This window comes from Calidris pugnax, unplaced genomic scaffold (assembly GCF_001431845.1).
Source record: "Calidris pugnax isolate Ruff unplaced genomic scaffold, ASM143184v1 scaffold499, whole genome shotgun sequence".
NCBI lineage: Eukaryota > Metazoa > Chordata > Aves > Charadriiformes > Scolopacidae > Calidris > Calidris pugnax.
Window position 1 is genome coordinate 142,360 of NW_015092476.1, and position 22,381 is coordinate 164,740.

The window sequence follows — 22,381 nt, forward strand, 5'->3', positions numbered from 1 at the left end:
TGAGCGGCGGCAGCGGCGGGTCCGGGGAGGGCGGGATCGGCTCCGCCGCCTTGTGCACCCCCCACCCCGCGGGAGCCCCGGACCCGCTGGGAGAGAGCCCAGGGAAAGCTGCCGGGCGCGGCAGGGAGGAGGGTAGGGCGTCTGCCGGGGGCGTGGGGCTCGGCGGAACTTCTGCGCCGGTTGGTTCCTTATTCTCCGGATTCCCGGGCCAGGTACCGTGTCTCGCAGGGGCTGCCCCGAGGGAGCGTCGCGCTCTCCCGCCCGCCGGCGCCGGTCGCTCGGAGGGGGGCTGCGGGGCTGGCGGGAAGGCGTCAGCGAGGCCCTCGGTGTCCCCCGGGAGAGGCGGCATCCTTCCTCCGTTCGTGGCTGGGCTCGGCGTCGGGATCGCCTCGCACCGGGGAGGGGCTGTGAGATACGAAGCGCTGACAGTGTCGTTTCATTGGGTTTTTTTGTTGTGTGATTATATTGATTTTAGCGGTTTGGTGGTAAATAGCAACGGCTCGTTTTAGTGTTAGTGTTTGTATTCTTACCACAAGGTGTAATGGTAAGGCTTATTACAATTTACCCCATAATGATAATCTTGCAAAAGGGAGAGGAACAGCAAAGAGAAGATGCTGAGCACTTTGCCTACTTGTAAGGGCATGAGACTCAGTCTTCCCTCCCAAGTTCTGCTCAAAACTCTCCCTCTTCTCGTGTCGGTGCCCGGTTTCCATGGCCTTGTGATGCCTAAGCTGGGAATGTTGTGCAGGGGAGTGACTCAGAGCTGCTGAGCTTCCATGGATGGTGGTCAGGAGGGATGCAGCACCACGGGACCTTCCTTCCCACCAGACTGCATGGAGCGCTGCTGCAGGAGTGGGCAGCAAATCTGCATTTCTTCCAGCCAGCTTAAGGGGGGGATTCCCCACTGGGTACCCAAGCACTGCATCGGACCCCTGGACAAACGTGGAACTTAGCTTCAAGGAAAGCCTGTGCTTTCTTGAGCAGATTCCCTTGTGATAGTTGCAGGATAGCTGGAAATCAAGACGTCTGCAAGGAGAAGTAAAATTCCCCATGTTTGGTCAAAGAGTATAGTTCAAACCACTAAGCACTTGCCAGCCCTGCCAGCATGCATCTGTGAGAGAGGAAGGGAGCCTGGTTCCAGATGGCTTTTAACGGCATTGTATGAGAGATGAGCTCTGTCAGTAGAGGGTAACCACAGCCCTCACACAGGAGTGTTTCCTGGCACATAAGTGGGCATGGGTTGGGGTGGTGGGGCTAGCGGGGGCAAAGCCAGAGCTGCCAGCATGGGGTCGGGAGCTGCTGCTGCCAGCAAATGTTCCCCTGTCTGCTCAGCTGACCCAGAGCCAGCCTGTGGGCATACACAGGTTTTTGTGGTGTTTGTAGGGCTCCTACTGACCCGGAGCACTGATCAGTAACATGCATGAAGTGGGCTGCTTCGGGGGGGTCCCGATAGGTGGTGGAGTTCCCCGTTTTGCATTACTGTTTTCTCTGGTCACTGGTAATAACACTTCTACTCTCAAATACCAAGTGGCAAATTTTGTGGGGTGCCTCCCTGTTTAGTGAAGCCACTTGTCCAGAGCTTTGTGGAGAGCTGTGGGAGGTCACCGAGCTCATGAGGCATTGGGAGGCTTTTCAGCAGCTGCATGCACCAGTGGGAGGTGGGGTTGATCTCCTGCCATCAAGGGAGCATCATGCCACTGTCACCCACCCTTTGTCGGGGCAGGACATGGGGAATAACGCTGGGCATGGGGTGGCATGAGCCAGAGCAGAGGGGTGTGGTGTTGCCCACCCTCAGTAGCAGCAGCCTCATGCCAGGGTGGGACTGGATCTCTGGGGTCTGCTATGAGCTCTGCCCACTTTGCTGGCGGTGCATTCCCAGAGCCATGAATGCTTTCTTCTTGATCCCTCTTCTGCTGGGAGGGTTCCACCAGGCGCTGGGCTGCAGGGTGAACTTGGCCTCTGGAGAAAGGTTCACACCTTTCTTAATGAGCCCAGTGTCCCAGGAAGGTGTCGTGGCTGCTGAGGCAAGTGGCGGGGGAAGCCATGGCAGGGCATATGGCAGTGCAGGGGACAGAGGGATGTGCTTGCTCCTGACAGTCTTTGAGCCCAGAACTAAGCAAAAAAGATTTAACCTCCCTGAAAGTGCAGAGACCTCAGAATAGCTTGTTTGGGCATTTCTGGCCCATGACTAGGGATCGCAGCAGAGGGAGGGAGGGAGACCCGGGGGTGGTCGTGGGGGGAACAGACCACAGGGTGAGTGATAAGCCCCGCTTGGTCAGAGCCCATGTGGCTGCCCAGGCCAGCCTGCAGCTGCGTCTGGCTCCCACCTGGCCCCTGTCCTGCAGGGCTGCATGTAATGGGGACCTGCCTGTCCCTGTGGGAGGGTGTTCCTGCCGGGCTGAGCTCACCTCCCCCTGTGCCCAGCGGCTCCTCAGGCTCCCACTGACGCTGTGTCCTCTCCTCCACAGGTGCTGATGGAGGTCAGCGTTCTGCCAGTGGAGCTGTGGCAGCTCATCTTCTCCTACCTGTGCCTGCCTGACCTGGGCCGTTGCAGCCTGGTCTGCAGGGCCTGGAGTGAGCTCATCCTCAGCCTGGATAGGACGCGATGGCGGCAGCTCTGCCTGGGCTGCCTGCAGCACAGACACCCCAACTGGCCCAACCAGCCTGGTGTGGAGCCGCTATCCTGGCGAGAGGCCTTCAAACAGCACTACCTGGCCTCCAAAACCTGGACCAAAACCACACCAGACTTGGACTCCTCCAACTGCCTCTCCCTCTTCCGCCGGCGGAAGGGCCGGCGCCGGCTCTCTGTGGGCGCAGGGGGCGAGTTTGGCAGTCTCCGGGCCGCCCTGGCCGCCGCCAGCCCCTATGACCGGCTGGTGCTGCTGCCTGGCGTGCACGAGGAGCAGAGCGAGGTGCTGCTGAAGGTGCCGGTGGAGGTGGTGGGTGAGGGTGCTCTGGGGGATGTGGCGCTCCTGGCCAGCATTGACCAGCACTGCCCCACTGCCCGCCTCTGCAACGTGGTCCTCATGCCAGCCCGCTTCTCCCCCCTGCTCTACAAGGTGAGGCCCAGGGCGGCGGGGATGGCCTTCTCTGTAGATAAGTAGAGACTTGCCCTGCCCGTGCAGGAGATGTTTGGCTGTGACAATCGTCCTGGTTGCCAGCACCCATAAATTGCCATGTGCATTGACTAGCACAACGGGGAAGGCCGTGGTAGAGTTCTGCAAGAACCAGCAGGTCAGGTGGGAAACCACAGCCAGGAAGCAAGGTGACTCCTTGTCTCCTGCTGCAGTGACACAACATAATGCCTGTGCAGCAGTATGGCACAAATTTTTACCTTTTCTGCTTTACACTTGATGGACGGTGGATACAGGGTCCTTCCACTAGGTATAGTAATGGCTCAGGGAGAGTTGTAGCTCTCCAGGCCAACAAGGTGGTGTTTGATGCCATCTTACCTGCTGCTTCACCCAGTAAGCCCCTGAGTCCGTTAGTGGTGCCAGCTGGCAGATACACGTCTCTGAAGGCTGCAAACTATTCTGTGCAGGGAGCGCTGCTTAGGTTTGGTGATGTTGGCACATCTAGACCCCATCTGCTCCTGTGCCTGAGAGGCTCCTCTGCTGGGCCTTGCTGAGACTGCAAAGCTGTGTCGTGGCAGGGAAGTTGTCATGGTGGGCAGTGATGAGTGCCATTCCTCAGGGTTCGGTACTGGGACCAGTGCAGTTTAATATCTTTGTAGGTGACATGGATGTTGGGATTGAGAGCACCCTCAGCAGGTTTGCTGACAACACCAGGGTGTGTGGTGTGGTTGACATGCTGGAAGGAAGGGATGGCATGCAGAGGGACCTGGACAGGCTGATGAGGTGGGACCATGTGAACCTCATGAAGTTCAGCCAGGCTGAGTGCAGGGTCCTGCAGATAGGTTGGGACAATCCCCAGCACAAATACAGACTGGGCATAGAATGGCTGGAGAGCAGCCCTGAAGAGGACTTGGGGGTGTTGGTTGATGAGAAGCTCAACACACCCCAGCAACATGCGCTGGCAGCCCAGAAAGCCCCCTGCATCCTGGGTTGAATCCCCAGCAGCATGGCCAGCAGGGCCGGGGGGGGATTCTGCCCTTCTGCTCCGCTCTGCAGGGAATGCCGCAGTGCTGCCTCCAGCTCTAGGGCCACCAACATCAGAAGGACATGGACCTGTTGGAGCAGAGCCAGAGGAGGTCACGGAGATGCTGGCAGGGCTGGAGCCCCTCTGCTGTGAGGACAGGCTGAGAGAGTTGGGGGGGGTTCAAACTGGAGAAGAGAAGGCTCTGGGGAGACACTTGGGGCCCCTTCCAGTCCCTCAAGCGGCTCCAGGAAAGCTGGAGAGGGACTCTTGATTATGGAGGGGAGCCATAGGACAAGGGGGAAGGGTTTGACACTGAAAGGGGAGATTGAGCTGAGATGTGGGGAAGAACTTGTTTGCTGTGAGGGTGGTGAGAGCCTGGCCCAGGTTGCCCCGAGAAGCTGTGGCTGCCCCATCCCTGGAGGGGTTCAAGGGCAGGTTGGAGGGGGCTTGGAGCAGCCTGGTGTGGTGGGAGGTGTCCCTGCCCAGGGCAGGGGGTGGCACTGGATGGGCTTTAAGGTCGCTTCCAACCTAAACCATGCTGTGAATCTAAGTTAAGGAAACATTGCCAGCAGGGAGAACCCAGTAGGTGCAAGGTACTTGCTAAGCCAGCTTGCAGCCCTGTGTCTGTACCTGTGTGAGCTTCTTGTGCTGGTGACATCTGAATGCGTATTGTGTTTGCAAGCGTGAGCTTGTTTGCTCTGGAAGGACTTTGTGGTGCTTCCAGGACTACTTTTTCTTGCTCTGTGCAATAATCTTACCTTGTGCTTACTCTCCATAAACCATGCTGTGATTCTAAGTTAAGGAAACATTGCCAGCAGGGAGAACCCAGTAGGTGCAAGGTACTTGCTAAGCCAGCTTGCAGCCCTGTGTCTGTACCTGTGTGAGCTTCTTGTGCTGGTGACATCTGAATGCGTATTGTGTTTGCAAGCGTGAGCTTGTTTGCTCTGGAAGGACTTTGTGGTGCTTCCAGGACTACTTTTTCTTGCTCTGTGCAATAATCTTACCTTGTGCTTACTCTCCAGACAACCTCAGGCTATGTCCAGTTTGACAATTGCAACTTTGAAAGTGGGCAGTTGCAGATCCATGCGCCGGGGACCTGCCAGGTGAAGTTCTGTACCTTCAGCCAGTCCAGCATCCACCTCCGCAGTGTGGCCCTCTGCATCCTGGAGCACTGTGAATTCACTGGCAGCGAGAATGCCTCTGTAACTGTGGAGGGCTGCCCAAGCTCTGACCGTAACTGGGCCTGCAGGCAACTGGCTGTGCTGGCCAAGTCGGGCACAACATCCATGCGGGAGCCTGACCCGGTCAGCTGCCCTGTGGCCAAGTGGGATGGCTGGGGGAAATCGCAGCTGGGGCCAGTGAGAACGTGTGAGATTGTGGTAGGGGAAGAACGAAGCAGTTTCTTCTCTGCTGTGGATGCTCAAGCCCTGGTTGCCTCAGCCCAGGAGGACCCCGACTTTGGAGAGAACCTGCGAGCAGCAAAGGAGGAGGAGGAGGAGTACCCGGTCCTCGATTCAAACTCCAGTGACAGTGACCTACGCAGCGATGATGAAGAGGATGCTCAGGCTATGTACAAACTGCCCTGTCAAGCCCACAGCCTGAGTCACACGCTTGCTGACATTACGGACAGCAGGCTTCAAAGCAACAGACTGCACACTCTTCAGAGGGACCTTAAGCTCAAGTCTCTGCAGCAGGAGCTGCAGCAGGACAAGGAGGCCCAGTCTTTGGCCAGCTCTCTGCAAGGCTGCATCATCCGACAGTGCCTTTTCAGGGACGGGAAGGGAGGAATATTCATTTATTCACGAGGGCAAGCAAAAGTGGAAGGAAGCATCTTCAGGGATCTGACCTACGCAGTGCGCTGCATACAGAGCAGTAAGGTGCTGTGAAGGCTGCTGCGAGCCCTCTTCCCCCTCCCTCCTGCTCCACCAGCTACTTTCCTATGCTTGGCTTGGGTTAACCAGCCCAAATGAAAGGCAGGTCACTTGCAGCCGCCTGCTTTCTGCATGCAATAGTCTTGTAATTGCAATGGTAGGCATTAACTCGGTGGCATGTTGGGGTTTTGTAGTCAGGCCAGCTCTACCTGTAAATTAAACTCTCACCCTGTAAAAGTGCTGCTAGTTATTATCACCTCTGCTGCTCACAGCACAGCTCATACCATGAATGCAGGGACTCGGGGACTGTGATCTCAGTCCCCAGTCTTGCCCCTTGCCTTGGAAGCTTCAGGAGAGCCTGCAGGGTGGGTGCCAGCCACAGGTAGAGATGGGGTGTAAGGAGAGATTTTACCCGGAGACATGGGTTGAAGGCTGAGCTAAGATTTTCTCTCAGCATAGCATCATCTAGCAGAGGTCTCTGCCTGTGTGCCTGTGGTCCTCTTCAGGCAAGACCATGGTAGCAAGGACAGGCGAGAATCACATTGCCAAAATCCCCAGTGCTGGCTGTGTTGGGGCGCTCAGGAGGCTCTTCTCCAGCCACCTGCCCAGAGCAAAGCCATCCACACCGCTTGGTCAGGGCAGCCCAGGATTTGGGCCCATTTTTCAGTCTATCTCTTTGAAAGACTGCAAATAAAAGTTTTGTGCAGGGGGAGGAAGGGGAATGTTTTTCCACCCAGTTCTGGGAAAGATGTGATGGTGCTGTCTCCCCATCTGCAGTCCCTGCAGAAGGGCTGCAGAGTGTGGTGGCCTGTGCCACACAGAAATGTTTTGCTTCTCAGCAGTGGGGGATGGCTCCTTTGTTTCCAAGGTGTACCAGTACCAGAGGTGCAGTCCCTTGGACGCAGAACAGCAGCAGGAGGGAGGAGAGGTACCTCAAGTTGCTCCGCTGTGTGCTCAGCCCCTCTGAGCTGCTGGCCTTGGGATTAACCCAGAGGCTCTGACACCCACCTCTCTGTGTTGAGAGGTGGATGTCAGAGCACCAGGCAATGATGGGAGGCAGTGAAATGCTTGACCATGGAGTGGGGCCAAGGTGTAAGGCAGAGCCGGGGCATGGTGGAACTGGCAAGGGCTTGGTGTCCCTGTGCTGGCCAACTCCAGCCAGGTCCGGTCTGTGGGACCAGCCAGAGCAGACACCTGCCTTTCTTGCCTCCGTAGCTCCCTCCTTGGGCAGCCAAGTGTGAGTGATGGATACAGGCAGCTGTCAAGCCCTGCCGAGCTCCATGTGTAGTCGAGAGATTGAATGAAGCATCTTCCTGGAATGACCAAATAAAAGGAACTATAATCTAATTACCTTCTGATCTGTGTTGCTCATTGAAGTGGGATATGCAAAGGCAGTTTGTAGATTATTTCTTAGCACTCATAAGACATGGATTTAAGACATTATTTTGGTTGGCTGGAAAATATTAAAGATTGCTCCTGTGTAAATATTTCATTACTTATGTGCTTAGAGGAAACAAGATTGTTATGAGTGGTGTTGGTGGCCTCAGTTTGTTGGCTGGGCCATTTCTGCCCCCCAATGGCAGGATCTCTGTTCTGAAGGCCAAAGTGACAGGCATGTCGGGTGCTGAGCATGTGAGAGTGGCGCTGGCTCGGGAGGCTCAGCGGGAGGCCCTGTGGCACCACAGTGGCACTACCAGCAGCCCCGAGCAGCAGAGTGCAGGCAGCCTGCTGGCATGGGGAAAGGATGCTGATGTGAACAGGGGCCGCCAGAGCGGGGATGGGGCAGGTCTGTCGTAGCATGAGCAAGCACAATGCAGTGAATGAGGCAGCTGTTGGGCACAGCTGAGCGTGGGCTTTGTCAAGCAGAGGGACGTGTCAGGCCTAGAGAGTGTCTTTGCTCCGGCTGTACCACACCAAGCGCTGCAGGTCCCCGTCCCCGAGCACACATGTGCCAGTCAGTAGTGCCCAACAGGCTTAACCGTAGCACTTTTTCACACGCACTGATCATCCCTCCAGCTGGGCTGTGTGCCTGGCACATCCTGGGCTGTGGAACAGACAGAGAGGTCAGAAAGGAAGAGCTATACCCTTTGGTCATGTCCTCTTCCTCCTCCTAACTACAGCTACAGGTACTTCTCCTCTTCCCTGCAGGTTACCATGCTGAGGAATGACATCCACCATTGCAAAGCATCGGGGATATTCCTGCGCCTCTTGGCTGGAGGTCTGATTGCAGACAACAACATCCATTCGAACTGCGAGGCCGGAGTGGACATCCGTAAGGGAGCCAACCCCCTTGTTCTGGTATGTACCCTCCAGGCCATACTGGAGGCAGCGCTCTTCCTCTCTCACAGGCTCTTTATCTCCGAGGGGCAGCAGGGATCCATCTCCCAGTACAGAGAACACAGACTTTTCTGTTAGCTTTTCCCTTCAGCCTGTTTCTTAGGTTTTAGCTAACCCCAAGGGCAAGGCACAGCGACAGTCTCCATTTGGTAGTGTGTGTCTTAAATTGCTGTCCGTTGAGGGGAGTGTAGAGGGATGTTCCCCTGTGTAGTGAGTGAACTTGTGCAAGCAAGGTAGTAAACCGGCACTGCACTGTACATTTCTTCTCTCCCACTGGAATTGGTGTTTATCTTAGGAGCTGGTGGAGGGGTCTCAGCTCTCTGCCGGCCTGGGGCGGAGGGGAGCAGCAGCTCGCTCTCCAGCGCCATGGCTTTTCCTCCCAATTGGTAGTGTCCCCAGCTCTGCAGCAGAGACACAGACAAGGGCAATCTTGTCCCTGTTCACTGAACGCTATGTCTGTAGTTATCCTTGAAGGAACCGCAGCCTCACCATGCCGGGGGAAGCCGAGGGGTTGATCCAAACTGCATCCGAGTGACCCTGTGGCTGCATCGAGCTCCCTATATGAGCTCTGCGCAGGAGATGGGGCAGGCAGAGCTGCAGCTCCATGGAGGAGGAGGCGGCAGCTCAGGCATGGAGTCATGGACTGTGTCTCGGTTGCAGATTAGAGCTGCTCTTTGCTTCTTTGCCTGGTTTGGTGATTCCTACCCTGCCAATCCGTGAGACACTGGCTGGGACTGCTCAGAGGGTCCCAGTCTGCTCCTGCCCTCTCAGGAGATGTTGGCCTCTGTAGAGAGAAGCAGCATGTGGCCATTGATGGTGGCCATTCAGGCTGTGCAAAGCACTGTCTTGCAGCTTGAGAAAAGGCACCGTGCTGTAATGCCGTGCCCCCCACGTGGACTCCTTCCCTCAGCTCCTGTGGGGAGCCACCGAGGGTCTTCTCCTCTTGGTGGCTGTGGGGAGGTGTTGGACTCACAGCCCCACCAGCCCTGCCCAGTGTCAGACCGGCTGTGTGGAACGAAGCATCACCTGGTCCAGGGCAGTTCTCAGAGATGGCTGGAGGAATAGGCTGCAGGCACGATGGGAAGGAAAATTGGGCATTGTATACTAGAACCCCAAAGAAAGGTAAAAGTTAAGTGTGCCTTTACCATTTGAGAGTGATTTCTTGGCAGCTGGATTAATTACCCTTCTGCCCTTTTCCTCAGCAGGGTTGTGAGTTGTTGCTTTTCTCTGTGGTTGCTGTCTCCTCTTGCTCACTTTTATGAGTGACCTTTCTTCCTTTTGCTTTTATTCTCTCTACATGTGCAAAAATAAAACCGTAGTGCAATAAGATACACAGTGGCCTTCGCTCGGGCATTGTCGTCGTTGGCAACGGAAAAGGCATCATCCGTAGCAATCAGATCTATGGGAATAAAGAAGCTGGCATTTATATTCTATATAATGGAAACCCTGCTGTGAGGTATGTTAGCTAGCACTGACCTCTCTCTCCTCCTTCTGTTAAGAATTATTCCTTCCGCTGTGCACAGTTTTCTTCTCTTTTTTTCTATCCCCACTGTAGAGCAGAAATAGGACCATGGTACTAGTACCTTCCTGTGACTTCCCTCTGTCCACTTGCTGCACCCAGGTCTTTGCCAAGTGCCAGTCCTGGGTTTCCCCCTGGATCTGAGGAAGACATGGGCTTTGTTCAAGATGAACAGCTCACACATTTCGTGGTGCTTTTTTCAGGAAAAGGAGAAACGGAGCTCAGCACTCCAGTCATTATTACTCCCATTCACCTTTCTGCTTTAAACACCTGGAGCTGCTGACTTGTGTGTTGTAATACCATTTGGTTTAGATGTTAGTACTCGTGTCTGGCAAGCTTTCTTCAGGTCGATACCATCAGCTTTACCTGATGGTATCAGCTGGTAGCATTGAACCCAGAAATGAGATGGCAGCTGGAGCGTGGCATTGGTTACTGATGATGGCCATCTCCTGTGTACTGCTACTTCTTCCCACCTCTCGCTGTGCCTGTCGGTGACAAGGAACAGGCCTGTGACAATTCACCGTGAAGCTGTAGAGCAATGTTAGGCACAATGGGAGGAAAATGGTTGCCCTCAGTCAGCCCCATAGCTAGAATGTATTTGTGCTGGAAGTGCTGATAACAGTGCTTCAGCTTCAAGTCCTGCAGACTTAATGAGAGTGACTTCTTGGAAGCATCTCTACCAAGGCACCTGGTCTAGGCTGGGACCTGGGGAGGAGAAGTCTGCACCAGATGTACTAGCCCTGAAAATGCAGGGTCAGGGCTGGGATTTCCAGCAAGTGGTCCTTCAGAGAGAGATTGATTTCTGAGAGAAGTGATGTTGTAATGGCAGGGCCCAGCAGTGCAGAGGAAACACGCTGCAGGATGGAGAGAGTCACTAGATATCCTGCCCTCCCTACTTTCTCACAACATGATTTGCAACCCCAGCTTGCACCCCGTGGCTGACATATGACTGTCCGTGCTTGCTGGCATGGAAGAGATGATGGGGAGGAGGCAGGGAGGAAGTTCAGTGGGAAAACACCTTCTTCCTATGGACCAGCCGCCCATTTTGGAGGAGATCCTCTGCTCTTGTCCTGCATGCTGCCCTGTGCTGCACTGGCTTGAGGCGGGCTCCAGTGGCAGCCGAGGCTGTATGTGCTGGCACTGGCCCCCTGGTGCCACGTACAGCTGTGTGGAGCATGGGGCTCAGCGGGGCCATGGGCATGGCTGGCTCTCACCGAAGGATCACATGTGCTGCTGCAGGCTGGCAGGACTGGCAGAGGGGGGATGATTATGGTAGGAGCAATGTCCTTTACTGGGTGCCTTTTCCACAGCTGGAAGCAGAATAATGTTTTGCTCATTCCTGAGAGCTGCAAGCCCAGCTCCGTCCTGTGTCGCTGCCTGGCTGGGGGATAGGTTTTGGTGGGCCATTGTGAGGGACTCTGTGCAGAAAACGGGTAGATGTCCTTTGCAGTGGACTGTGTGCTGGCAATGTGGGTGCCAAGTACCATTTTTTAAGTACGATATAGCCCCTTGGGCATGTACATCTTCCAGGCAGAGGTACCCTCTGTGGCAGCTAAAAAGCTGTTTGGGTAAGACCGTGTCCCCACTGTGCTGAGGCTGGAAGGAACAGGCTTCTCAGGGCAGGTGTGGAGGTGCCATCCCTGGAGGTATTTAAAAGCCGGGCAGACGTGGTGCTGAGGGACATGGGTCAGTGGTGGGTTTGGCAGTGTGGGGATGATGGTTGGACTCTATGATCTGGAAGATCCCTTCCAAACTGGACAATTCTGTGGTTCTGTGGTTTTGAGGAAGGTGCCGAGTGTGATGGTGCCCAATGGTGCAAGGCCACTGCTGGCTCCCCTGAGCTGGTGAGAGCAGCCCTGGAGGGCACCAACCTGCAGCACTGGGACTTGGGTAGCTGAGAGCGCTCCCCTTATGTTCCTGGGGGATTGCCTCTGGGATGGTGTCACGGCTTCTCCTCCTCACCCTCGCAGCTGCTGGTGCAAGAAAGAACTTCAAGCACAGGCCCTTTGTGTACTCTTCTTACCTGGTCCCTCTTTCTAGAGGCAGGCATGAGTGTCACACCAGGTCCTCCACCACCTTCCCATCTTCTGGGTGCTGTTGACAGCCTGGTTGCTCTGTGGGGCGGGGGGTGGCGGGGGCTTTCCTCCCCTGCCAGGGTGAGTGGCTGGCCCCCAGCTGGCAGCTGCGAGTGGAGGGGCCACCATTCAAGGACAGCAGAGGCACTAGCCCCTGAGCTGGGGTAGCCCCTGCTTTGCCTGCCCTCATCCCTAGCAGAAGGACAGCAGTGCAAGGTGCTGTGCCCACCCCTCCAACCCAGCCAGCGCTGGTGATGGCGTTGCTGGTGACAGCGTGTCCCCAGCACTGCTTTCCCACCCCGCTCGATGTGCAGAAGCTCCTCCACTCCCTTCACAGCATGGGAGGAGCAGAGCCATCCCCTGGTGGATGCTGGGGCAGGGTCTGTGCGTGGCCGGTGCTTTTCCTTTATGACCAACCTGGTTGCTCTCCCACTCTGAACCTCAGCAGCAGGCCACAGATTCGGGGTCATATTGTGGAGGAGGAGCTGGTGGTGGGCTTGGGGCTCCTGGGCTTCGTTCCTCCTGACAGGCTCCCTGTGTGGGAGCCCAGGGGACAGCAGGTGACACCTCTGCTAAGGCACATGCTGGCCCACATATGCTCTCTAGGCCGTTGTTCCCAAGCACAGTGCTGCCTCTGCTGCTGCCACCATGTTCAATGTTTCCTGGCATCGACCACGATCACCATCTGCCCACTGGCTTCAGGCCTCCTCTTGGGGCAGCAGCCCCAATGGCTGATAAAGCCTATCACCTCCTCCCAGGGTGGGGAGGATGGGGAAAACAGGCTAAAAACCTCACAGACTCCTCTGGGGAGGAGTCCTAGGTGGGGTCTGGCCACTATGTGTTGTCTGTCCAGCACTCTTCCTTGTGCGCGTGGGTCTGCAGCTGGAGCCCCTCTCCGTGCCGCCACCGGGGAGGAGGCCATGGCTACCGGCAGCAGGGTCTGCCTCCTGCAGGTTCTGCATGGGGGCGCAGGGCGGTTTGCAGAGGAGGTCAGTCCTGAGGAGAAGGAAAGTCCATCTCAGGGCAGGGGTAGCTCTGGCGCAGGTCGGGGCCGAGAGCCCAGGCTGCAGGCTGTTCTCTCTGGGTTCTCCCGGTCCGTGCCTTCTCTGCGTCCCTCCCACTGCCCTTCGCTCTGCCCAGCTCTCCCTGCCAGCTGGGGAGATGTGTGCCTCTGCAGAGACCTGCTGTGGCAGGCCGCACTGCTGCTTGTAACTTTCTTTTCTTCTCCTACCTCAGTGGGAACCATATTTTCCAGGGACTGGCTGCTGGAGTAGCAGTGAATGAGAATGGGAGAGGCCAAATTGCAGGTATGGGAATGAAAACGGTGTTGTTTTCCCAGTTTGTTTCTGTCTTTAAGCCCCTGTATATTTGTTTGATTCCAAAATTTATCTTGTTTCGGTTCTTGAGTGACTTTACTGCAATAATCCCCTGGTTTGTATTTTCTAGTTGGCATTTCTGCCGTTGAAGGAGGGAGCATGGCTTTCTGCAGTGTGTCCTCCAAATTATTGTTCCCTTTTTCTCTGGCACAGCTGGGACATGGAACTGTGCTCCAGAGCTTTCTGCCATGTGGACTGCTCTTTTTCCCTCTCATGCCACCCAGTTTATAAGCTGTGAATTATATTTTCCTACTGTCGTGGAACCTGAGAGTGGTTTTCCACTCTGCCCTGTACCTTGGTGGCTGGGTAATGATGGGTGTCCATTGCCAGGGGAATGGGGAAGGTCCTGAGGCTTGGGTTCTGCTGCAGGCAATGGGAGCTTTTTGGTGGGGCCAGCACTTGGTTTGCCAGGTCTCCTTGCTCTTCTGTGGGCAGGAGGCCAGTGTGGTCACCTCATCCTCCCTGCCTGGCCCTAGGGAACATCATCTGTGAGAACCAGTGGGGTGGGGTGGACATCCGCCATGGGGGCGACCCCGTCCTCAGGAACAACCTCATCTCCTGTGGCTACTCGGATGGTGTGGTGGTGGGCGAGCACGGGAAGGGCCTCATCGAAGGAAACGTCATTTATGGTAAGGAAGCAAGCTTGGGTGGAGAATGATTCTCACCTTCTACCCTATACCCCCATCCTCTTGGGCTTGCAGGGGTGCCCTCTACCTCCAGTGTTCTCTGGAGCTGCAGTGGGTGCCCCAGGAGGAAGGTGGTTGGTGGTTCCCCAGGAGGGAGCTGGTGGTGGGTTCCCGGGAGGGGGCTGGTGGTGGGTTCCCAGGAGTATTGGCCAGCAGTGCAGCAGGCCCAGCCCAGCACTGGCCGCTCCAGGGGTTGTGCCACCAGCGCTGCCAGGCTGTGGCTCACACAGGGTCCTCTCCCCGCTGAGGAGGCCACTGCTTTGTCTTCAGTGGAGGACAGGAGCCTTCCTGCTGAGCCCTGAGAGGGAAGCCAGCCTTACACCATGGCTGCCATGCAGGACAGCATTGCAGGAGAGGACACATGGTCCCCACAGGACGAGGGGAGCCATGTCTTCTGCTGTCCTGCACCCAGCTAACGTGGGGCTGGAGGAGTATGGCAGGGTCTGTAATCTAACAACTGGTCTAATGTCTGACAGGTGGCAAACTCACCACGTGATTTTCTCAGGAAATTGGAAATAGCTTTTTTAAAAGGGTTTTTAAGTGGCTGCAAAGATCCCTCTGCTGCAAGGGTGTGGGTCTGAGTCCAGGGCGGGGTGCTGTGTTCCTCTGTGGTCCTGTTTAGGACAGAGATGGGACACAGACAGTCACGTAGCATGGCTTTGTGTGTGTCTGTCTGTGCTGCTAGTAACTCTGGAGGCTGGTGGCAAGCAGTGCCAGTAGGGTAAGGTACAGAGGTAGGAAGTTCCCAGAGTAGCAGTGTCCAGGGCAGGAGGGGGGCGACCGTAGGCCCCAGCCACCCTGGGGGTGGTGAAGCTGCAGCTCAGCCTGTGACAGATGCTGGAGAGGACACCTGGACCCTGAGGGGAAACCAAGCTCGGTGCTCCCTGGCCCCAGAAAGTCCCAGTGCTGGAGGAGGAGGGACTGGGGCACATGTACTTCCAGCATGGTGGGTGCCCATCAGCAGTGAAGCTGGAGAACAGGGCTGTGCCTGGCCATCCTGCAGAGCCCCAGGCCAGTGGGGGTTTACCTCTGGTAGCCGGGGGACCTGAGTTGGGCTCAGGGCATAGACAGTGCGGGAGAGGGCCGAGGTGGGGAAAGTCACAGAGCTCATGGACTCAAGTGGGCCCAGCAGCACCAAGTCAGGGCTAAAGCAGCAATGTGAGGCCCTGACACATAGGGTTAGCCTTCATGTGTGCTTAAAGAGGAGGATATCCTCCATCCCACCTGCACCACACAGGGACTACCAGCTGCTTTGGACCCGGGCTGGGGTCTTCAAGCACTGCTGAGTTGGTGGGCTACACCACCCCGCTCTGCAGGCAACAAGGGCTGCGGTGTGTGGATGATGTCCTCCAGCCTTCCGCACCTCCTCAACAACCAGATCAGCCACAACAGCATCTACGGGGTGGCGGTGTTCTGCCACAAGGACAACACTGGTGACTACCCTCCGGGTCAGGGGGGCAGCGAGAGCTTCCAGGAGGAGAGGGAGGGTGTCGGCGGGGACAACGACCCCGACAGTGAGGAGGAGTACCTGACTGCCCGGCGTCCCATCAGTGTTGCGCTGGTGGAGTTGAACAGCATCAGCCACAACGGAGGTGAGCTCAGGGCCTGGGGCTCTTCCTGGGCTGCAGGAGGTGGGCTGGCATGCAGAGTGGTGTGTTGTCCTGGCCCACCGGCGCTGGGGTCTGCCAGGGACTTCCTCAGCTACCACTAGGCCAAGAGCACCCTGGACAAATGGTGGGCTGAGACCTGAGTGTGGGTGGGTTTTTGTCCTTGAGCTTCCAGTCAGAAAGACACATATTGATGGAAAAACTGGGTAGCTTTTAGAAATAGAAATACATTTTTGATTGTTATGACTGACGCTGCAAGCTCCTAATCGATAACTTCTCTCTGGTGGCAGCTGCTGGGTTACACGTCAAAAGCAGCGAAGCGCTCAATGTCATCGCCAACATCATTCATGGCAACGGTGATGGCGGGGTGGCTGTGCTGCAGAGCAGCCAGCTGACATGCTTGGCAAACAACAACATCTCCTGCAACGGCCGGGGAGGCGTGCTGGTGGAGGCCGACTGCCGGGTGGAGCTGCGTGGCAACGGCATCTATGAGAACAGCAGCCATGGCATCGTCTCCAAGGGAGAGGGTATCATTGCAGAGAATGACATTATTGGCAACCACAGATGTGGCCTTCAGCTGCTCCAGGCAGCAGACATGACGGTGAGTCCTGCAGAGAGCTGGGGGGACACCACCCTGTGTGTCCCTGCGGCCCAGGCAGAGGCAGAGCCTGCTGCTCCTGCCCCCCTCCCTGGATGAGGGGGAAGCCAGCAAGACAGGAGGGACTCCCTGGCATGAGGAGCAGACAATCAAGATCTCATCCTCCGCCCTGTAATTAGAGGGGTGTAATTTCCAGGCTTTATTAAAGTGTGTTGATCAAGGGAAGTTGTCACCATCTCCTCTGCCACTGGGAGGCTGCATCTGAAATGGTGTCCATTGTGGGACCTCAGGGTCAAGAGGGAGGTGGAGAAAAGGGAGAGGGTCCATTGCAGAGCTACCAGGATGGGCATGAGCTACCGGGATGCATGACTGATGAGGCAGAGGGAGCTGGGCTTAGTCAGTCTGGTGAAGAGGAGGCCAAGGGGGATCTAGCAGCAGCCCACATCCGCCTGAAGGGCAGTCAATGCCAAAGCCTTCTCAGCAGAGCCAGGTAGTACAACAAAGGTCTATGGCACAAGTTGTGGTGGTCCCTGGACTGTGGGAGGTCCATGTGGGAGACTGGGGGGAACCTTCTTGCCTTGGAGGGTGGGGTGGCTCTGGGACAGGTCACAGAGTGATGTGGAGTCACCATCTTTGGGGGTTTCCAAGCTTTGACAGGATAAAGCCTTGGCTTTCCTGACCTAGTACTGTAGATAGTCCTGCTCCAGAGCTCCCTTCCACCAGCACTCCTTAACTCCAGGTTTTTCATCGGCAGTCATCAGGAACAGGGTAGAGCAAAGTTGGCAGAAACTGTTTGAGGGAAGATGTAGGTGTGAATTAAGTAAACATTTGTTTTTAATCAGGCCAGCAGCGCAAAACCAGAGTGCACTTGTCAGAAGAAGGTGACATTTCCATCCCTAGTGGGCTTGAAGCGTGTTGTATCCTAACTCCTGTAAAGAGAGGTTTGGAAGTGCTCTGTAGGGCCCAGGAGGAGGAGGTGAGATCTTCCCTAGCCTCTGCGTTGTTGGTGCATGCCTATTACTGCTCACATACAGCGGGAAGCAGCTGGCCGTGTTGCCCCAGAGCGCTCAGTGCTCCCAGTGACAGGCATGTGGAAGGAAGTCTGTCAGCAGCAGCAGATTTTCAGGTTGAGTGCATGAGGGAAGGGCTTGTGCAAGCTTGTGCCATCACTCGGTGCCAAAAAGAGTAAATTTTCAAGTCCCATCTCAAGGCTGTATCCTCTTTGACAGTGATCCACAGGTGGCTTGTCACATCTGTTTGATGTTTAAACCTTGATAGAGGACAGCTCAGTCATCATTTCTCCACATGTGGATTCACAAATGGCTTATGGGAGAGACCTCTCTTCCCTCAGGGCAGCAGAGGGAATCCTGTGCATTTTGGTGCAATGATGTTCAATGAAGCCCATCTTGTCCCAGGCTTGTATTTCAGTGAGCCGCACAGTCAAGCAGGTGATCCCATGGGCCTCTGTTGGAGATTTGCAGGCTGCATGAACTGTGCTGAAGACTGTGCTGAAGCTACTAGGGGGTTGCTGGAGTCTGAACTAGATTTTTTGGAAGTTGGATGCAGTATTCCAACATTTAGCCAGTTCCCAGGGCTAGTACCTGGCTCAAGATTGCCTCTGTTCTGTTCTTTGTTGAGGTAGTGCCATTGTGCATCAAAATGGTAGATAAATGCAATTTAACTTATCATGAAGGACCCCTAAAAGGAGTATACAGAAAGCCCTGCCAAGACAAATGCTCTGCATGAGTCCTGCAGGGGCTGCAGACTCCTTTTGAAAACCATGCCCATAGAAAAACATTGTCCTCTGGACGAGAAGCAAAAAACTGCTAGTTTCCTTGGTCCCAACTGTCCGGTGTCCTGGAGCACACAGGCAGGGTTCATGTTGTGGGGCTCATCTGGGGAGCGGAGCAGGGGGCACAGGTCCCTGTTGAGGTACCAGAGATATTGTGGTGCTGTGGTTTCTCGCCCACCCACTGGCAGAGGTGGGGTGGTAGGGAGATGGTCCTGGGTGGGGAGGAGCATCACAGCAGCTGCTGCTGCTGTGGGTCCAAGAAGGAGAAAGGACTGAACTGATCTTGCAGATGATGGCACAGTAAGAGCTGTGGGCTTGTGTTTCTTGGGAAGAGGAGACTCCTAAGTGCGCTTTTTTTCATATACAAAGCAATGGCAGCCTGTATGTACAGCCATTCCAAACCTGGAGGGCAAGGAGCAGCAGCAGGTTCATGTTCAGCAGCATCTGTGCTTGTGTTTCAGTGGGGGGTCGGGTACCAGCTGCAGGGAGGCTTTCAGCATCTGGCACTGATACCACCGAGCTGCCAGCTGGGGCCACCAGTGCAGTGTGGGAGGCCTTGGACAAGCTGGTGTGTGCGTGGCTATGGCAGCTCCACTCTGAACCCTTGGTGTGCTCCCCAGCTGCCAGGGGGTGCTGGGGAACCTGTGGAAGAGCTTATGGTTTGCTTTTGTGTTGATCAGAGAGCCATATGGACACTGTCCTTCTGCATGGGCCATCCCACCTAAAGCTTGTTTTGCAGGTGACCAAGAACAGGATTCAGTCCTTTCGTGACTATGGGATTGCTTTCTTTGATGAAGCCAAAGGCCTGGTGCAGGAAAACCTCATTTTCCAGGGGAGGTCCAAGAAATCCATTTTGCAACCAATATCGAATGCAGAGGATTGCATCATCCAAAACAACGTGCTTCTCACCTTCAAGAAAAGGTGAGGCCCCTGGCACCACAGCGTGCAGTTGTGAGCTTGGGGTCACCATTGTGCTCCCATGTTAGGTAAGCATTGGAGGGTTCTTCTTTGTAGCTCCTCTGCCCAGCTTCCCATCCCTGCTGACCCACGAGTGTGTTGAACCTGGTGAGGACTGCAGGTCGAGGGGAGCCAAGAGGTTTCTCATGGGATACCTCTAAAGCGAACTGAGGGGCGTAGATTATTCCTTGGCAGGCCAGTGTGGGTCCTCATGATGTCTCTGAGCATGGGGACAACTGCCCTGTGACTGGGACAGCACATTGTCCCGCACAGCACTGCCTTTGACGCCTGGCTGCTGTGTTTCTATTCTGCATGGCTGTCCATGCAGCCCCAGGATGTCTGTAGCCCTCTGTGAGTCGGAGAAAGGAGGAAAGGCGAGAGCCACCCCTGTCTCCATTGTGCTTTTGTGCTGGCAAGGAGGAAGGTGGCTTCAGGCTCCAGATCCCGCCTCCAGGCTTTTGTTTCCAGAGCAATGTGAATGGTGAATGCAAAATAGGTCTTGCAGTGCTTGCTCCTACTGGGTGTGATTTAGCTACCCTGGTCTTTGAGCCAGTGAGAGAATGTGTCTTCTGATGGTCTTCAGAGACCATCTGCTGTAACTGCAGACCTCTAACGGATATTGCAAAGCTCTTCTTAGCTGCGATCTGTCACTCGTATCTCAGTGACTCTCACCATTATAGACCTTGTTCAAAGCAGGTCACTCTAGACCTGGAGTCTGCAGCAGACACCTGAAGAGGGAAAGCCAGAGCATCACCTGTACAAGGGCTGGATATTCAGTGGATTGTTCTCTTTAGCTGGAAATGTGACCGTGATTGTTCTCTCTGGGTCACAAATCTTGGTCCAGGGTGTTAGAGAGGACACAGTGAAACTGGAAGACTTGCATTCCTGGGTAAGGTTAGGACATAGTCCCCCAGGCTGATGATGGTCTCACCTGGTCCTCCAGACTCCCATCGCATGAAACTCAAGTGCGCTGGAGAGGACTCTCAGCACCTCCACCTGTAGAACCATGATTCTGCCATTAGGCTTTCAAATCTGGCCCCCTTTAAGCAAGTCTTGGGAGGACCCATCTCCTTCTGCAGACTCTTGCCCCATCCCCCAGAACCTGCAGTCACTTAGAGGTATTGGCTGTGAAATTACAGAAAGTAGTTTTTGCAGTAAAGAAAGATGTTCTGCCTCAATTCTCCAACCATTTCTGTCCCACCTGTGTTTTGGAACAGACGTTGCCTGGTGAGCGTTGTGTGCCTGCCAGCTCCAGGCTGCCCCTCTCCTCCTTGAAGGGTGAACCTCAAGGGAGCCTTTCTAAGGTTGCCCCAGAGGTGCCATTTCACCCCACTCACGGTGGTGTGGGTGTCTCTCCGTTTCCCAGGTTTGATGTGGAGTGCATGCTGATCAACCCCCCGGCACGGCCACACCTGGAAGGAGGTGCCCACGTGTCCTGCGCGGCGGCTGCTGGCCAGAGGGTTTCCAGCATAACCAGGAGGGTGGATGGGGGCTGCCACAACCACGGGAGCATCTTCTGCACCATTCTTTGACCAGGGAGGGAGGTTTCTTTGCTGGTCTCTCCGCCTGTCTTTTCTCCAGAGCTGCCACTGGGAAGCTCTCACAGCTCAGGGACGGGCACCCCCATTGGACTGTACTCCCTTTTCATGAAGGATTTTGCAACTTCAGTGGCACCTCACTAAATAAAAAATAGGTGGGCAAACAGCTGTTAGTGTCTTCCTCTTTGTCCCCTGAGGTCACTGCTGGGATCATTTACAAGTGAGCAGCTCCTTAGATGAAACTCTCTCCTGGTGGGACCCAGGGTGCACCTGGCCAGGCCTCCCCAGCCTGAGCTCCGGACACACTGCTCTTCCTCTGGTGTTATTATTTGGGAATCTCTTTGTTGGTGCTGGGTTGCTTAGAGACTGACGTCCTCTGTGGTCTGGCTGTTCCTGTTTGTGCTGATTCTGACCCAGAAGGGGCACACAGACCAAGGCAGAGACACGGGTGCATAGACAGACGTACCTGCAGTGCAGGGCCCTCTGACAGCCGGGCTCAGACGCATCTGCCCAGCAGCTGCCCCAGGATCCCAGTCTCCCCAGTTTCTGGCCCCAGGACGTAAGTGCTGGAGCGTGTCCAAAGGAGAGCCACCAAGCTGGTGAGGGGGCTAGAGAACAAGTCATATGAGGAGAGGCTGAGGGAACTGGGCATGTTTAGTTTGGAGAAGAGGAGGCTGAGGGGAGACCTCATTGCCCTCTACAACTCCCTGAAAGGAGGGTGTAGAGAGGTGGGGGTTGGCCTCTTCTCCCAAGGGAATAATGACAGGAGCAGAGGAAACGGTCTGAAGTTGGGGCAGGGGAGGTTTAGATTAGATCTGAGGAAGAATGACTTTCCTGAGAGGGTGGTCAGGCACTGGAACAGCCTGCCCAGGGAGGTGGTGGAGTCACCATCCCTGGAGGGATTTAAGAAATGTGTAGACATGGCTCTTCAGGGCATGCTCTAGTGCCCGAAATTATTGGTTTGTGGGTGGGTGTGATGCGGTGGGGTGTTGTTGATTTTGCTTTGTTGATTTTGTTTTGTTGTTGGTTTTTTTTGTTTTTTTTTTTTTTGAGGTTGGACTCGATGACCTCAGAGGTCCCTTCCAACCATGGTGATTTTGTGATTCTGTATGAGCCCCTAAAGGCTACAGACTCCCCCGGACAAGAGTCAGGCAGACACAGAGTGCCAGCACTCCCAAACCTCTTGACTCCCCCACACAGATACAGATACCCCCACACCACTGATGCTGGCACCCCCAAAGAAGGGAGAATTCACCCCAATCTAGGAACTAGTGATGATCAGCGGTTAGGACGGCTCATGCTGTCAGGCAAAGGCTCGGCCGGACCAGCCACCGGCCACCTCTTTACACATAGTGGGCCACTTTTTATCTCCTTATGCCTCCGTTTTCCCACATTTGTTTTCCCCAAACCATGCCGATGCCTGTGTGTCATCCCCCCCCCCGATTCGGCATCCTGTAATGAGCCTTGTGCTGTCCTGGCCTGCTCTTCCCCTGCACCCACAGATCTCCTGTACCCCTGGCCATGGGCCCTGGGTCTGTGAGGTGCTCAGCAGAGTATGGGTGCCCCCCCCCGGGACTGGGGGGAGGTGGGCTCCCTGTCACCCTGCCCTGGTGGGTGCTGAGGGACAGTCAGGGGCTGCGCTGGCCTTGCTTCCCCCTTGCACAGCCCAAAGCTGCCAAGCATGTACATGACCTGCAGCCGCTGCCTGGCACAGCACAGACCTTGCATTCTCCTTTCCTCAAAGAGTGCATTTGTCTGCCTGTAAGTTTATTAGAGCTCATAATTTCCAGAAAGGCAGCACCGGTGAAAGCTGTGTGCCTCCCTGCTGCTGCCCTGAAGGAACCGGCTGTGGGACAATGTGCCAACACTGCGAGAGAAGCTGACTCCAACGCAACAGAGCCCCACGCTCTCAACTGTGAAAAAGCTC

The 22,381-nt window shown here is 55.5% G+C and overlaps 1 protein-coding gene across 3 annotated transcripts; it reads left to right on the forward strand.

Annotated features, from left to right (window-relative positions):
* Positions 1-35: 35 nt before the first annotated feature.
* Positions 36-20,620, forward strand: FBXO10 (F-box protein 10). Of its 3 annotated transcripts, none has more exons than XR_001414170.1 (11): positions 36-212; positions 2,469-3,059; positions 5,121-5,975; positions 8,118-8,267; positions 9,626-9,762; positions 13,137-13,207; positions 13,753-13,905; positions 15,279-15,554; positions 15,860-16,170; positions 18,699-18,945; positions 20,283-20,394. XR_001414170.1 is itself a non-coding variant. In XM_014962575.1 (11 exons), exons 2-11 carry the CDS (start codon positions 2,475-2,477, stop codon positions 20,446-20,448), a joined length of 2,886 nt encoding a protein of 961 aa, XP_014818061.1. In that variant the 5' UTR covers positions 36-212; positions 2,469-2,474; the 3' UTR covers positions 20,449-20,620. The 3 variants fall into 3 exon arrangements, 2 of the variants coding, with proteins under 2 accessions (XP_014818061.1, XP_014818062.1); XM_014962575.1 differs by having other exon boundaries at positions 18,699-18,880; positions 20,283-20,620; XM_014962576.1 differs by lacking the exon at positions 9,626-9,762 and having other exon boundaries at positions 13,156-13,207; positions 18,699-18,880; positions 20,283-20,620.
* The last annotated feature ends 1,761 nt before the right edge of the window (positions 20,621-22,381 follow it).

Excerpts from the sequence above, each read along its gene's own strand:
- FBXO10 (XM_014962575.1), top strand. The coding sequence starts at position 2,475 with ATGGAGGTCAGCGTTCTGCCAGTGGAGCTGTGGCAGCTCATCTTCTCC. Across the intron at positions 9,763-13,136 it reads AATGGAAACCCTGCTGTGAG|TGGGAACCATATTTTCCAGG; the intron begins GTATGTTAGCTA and ends CTCCTACCTCAG. Across the intron at positions 15,555-15,859 it reads CAGCATCAGCCACAACGGAG|CTGCTGGGTTACACGTCAAA; the intron begins GTGAGCTCAGGG and ends CTCTGGTGGCAG.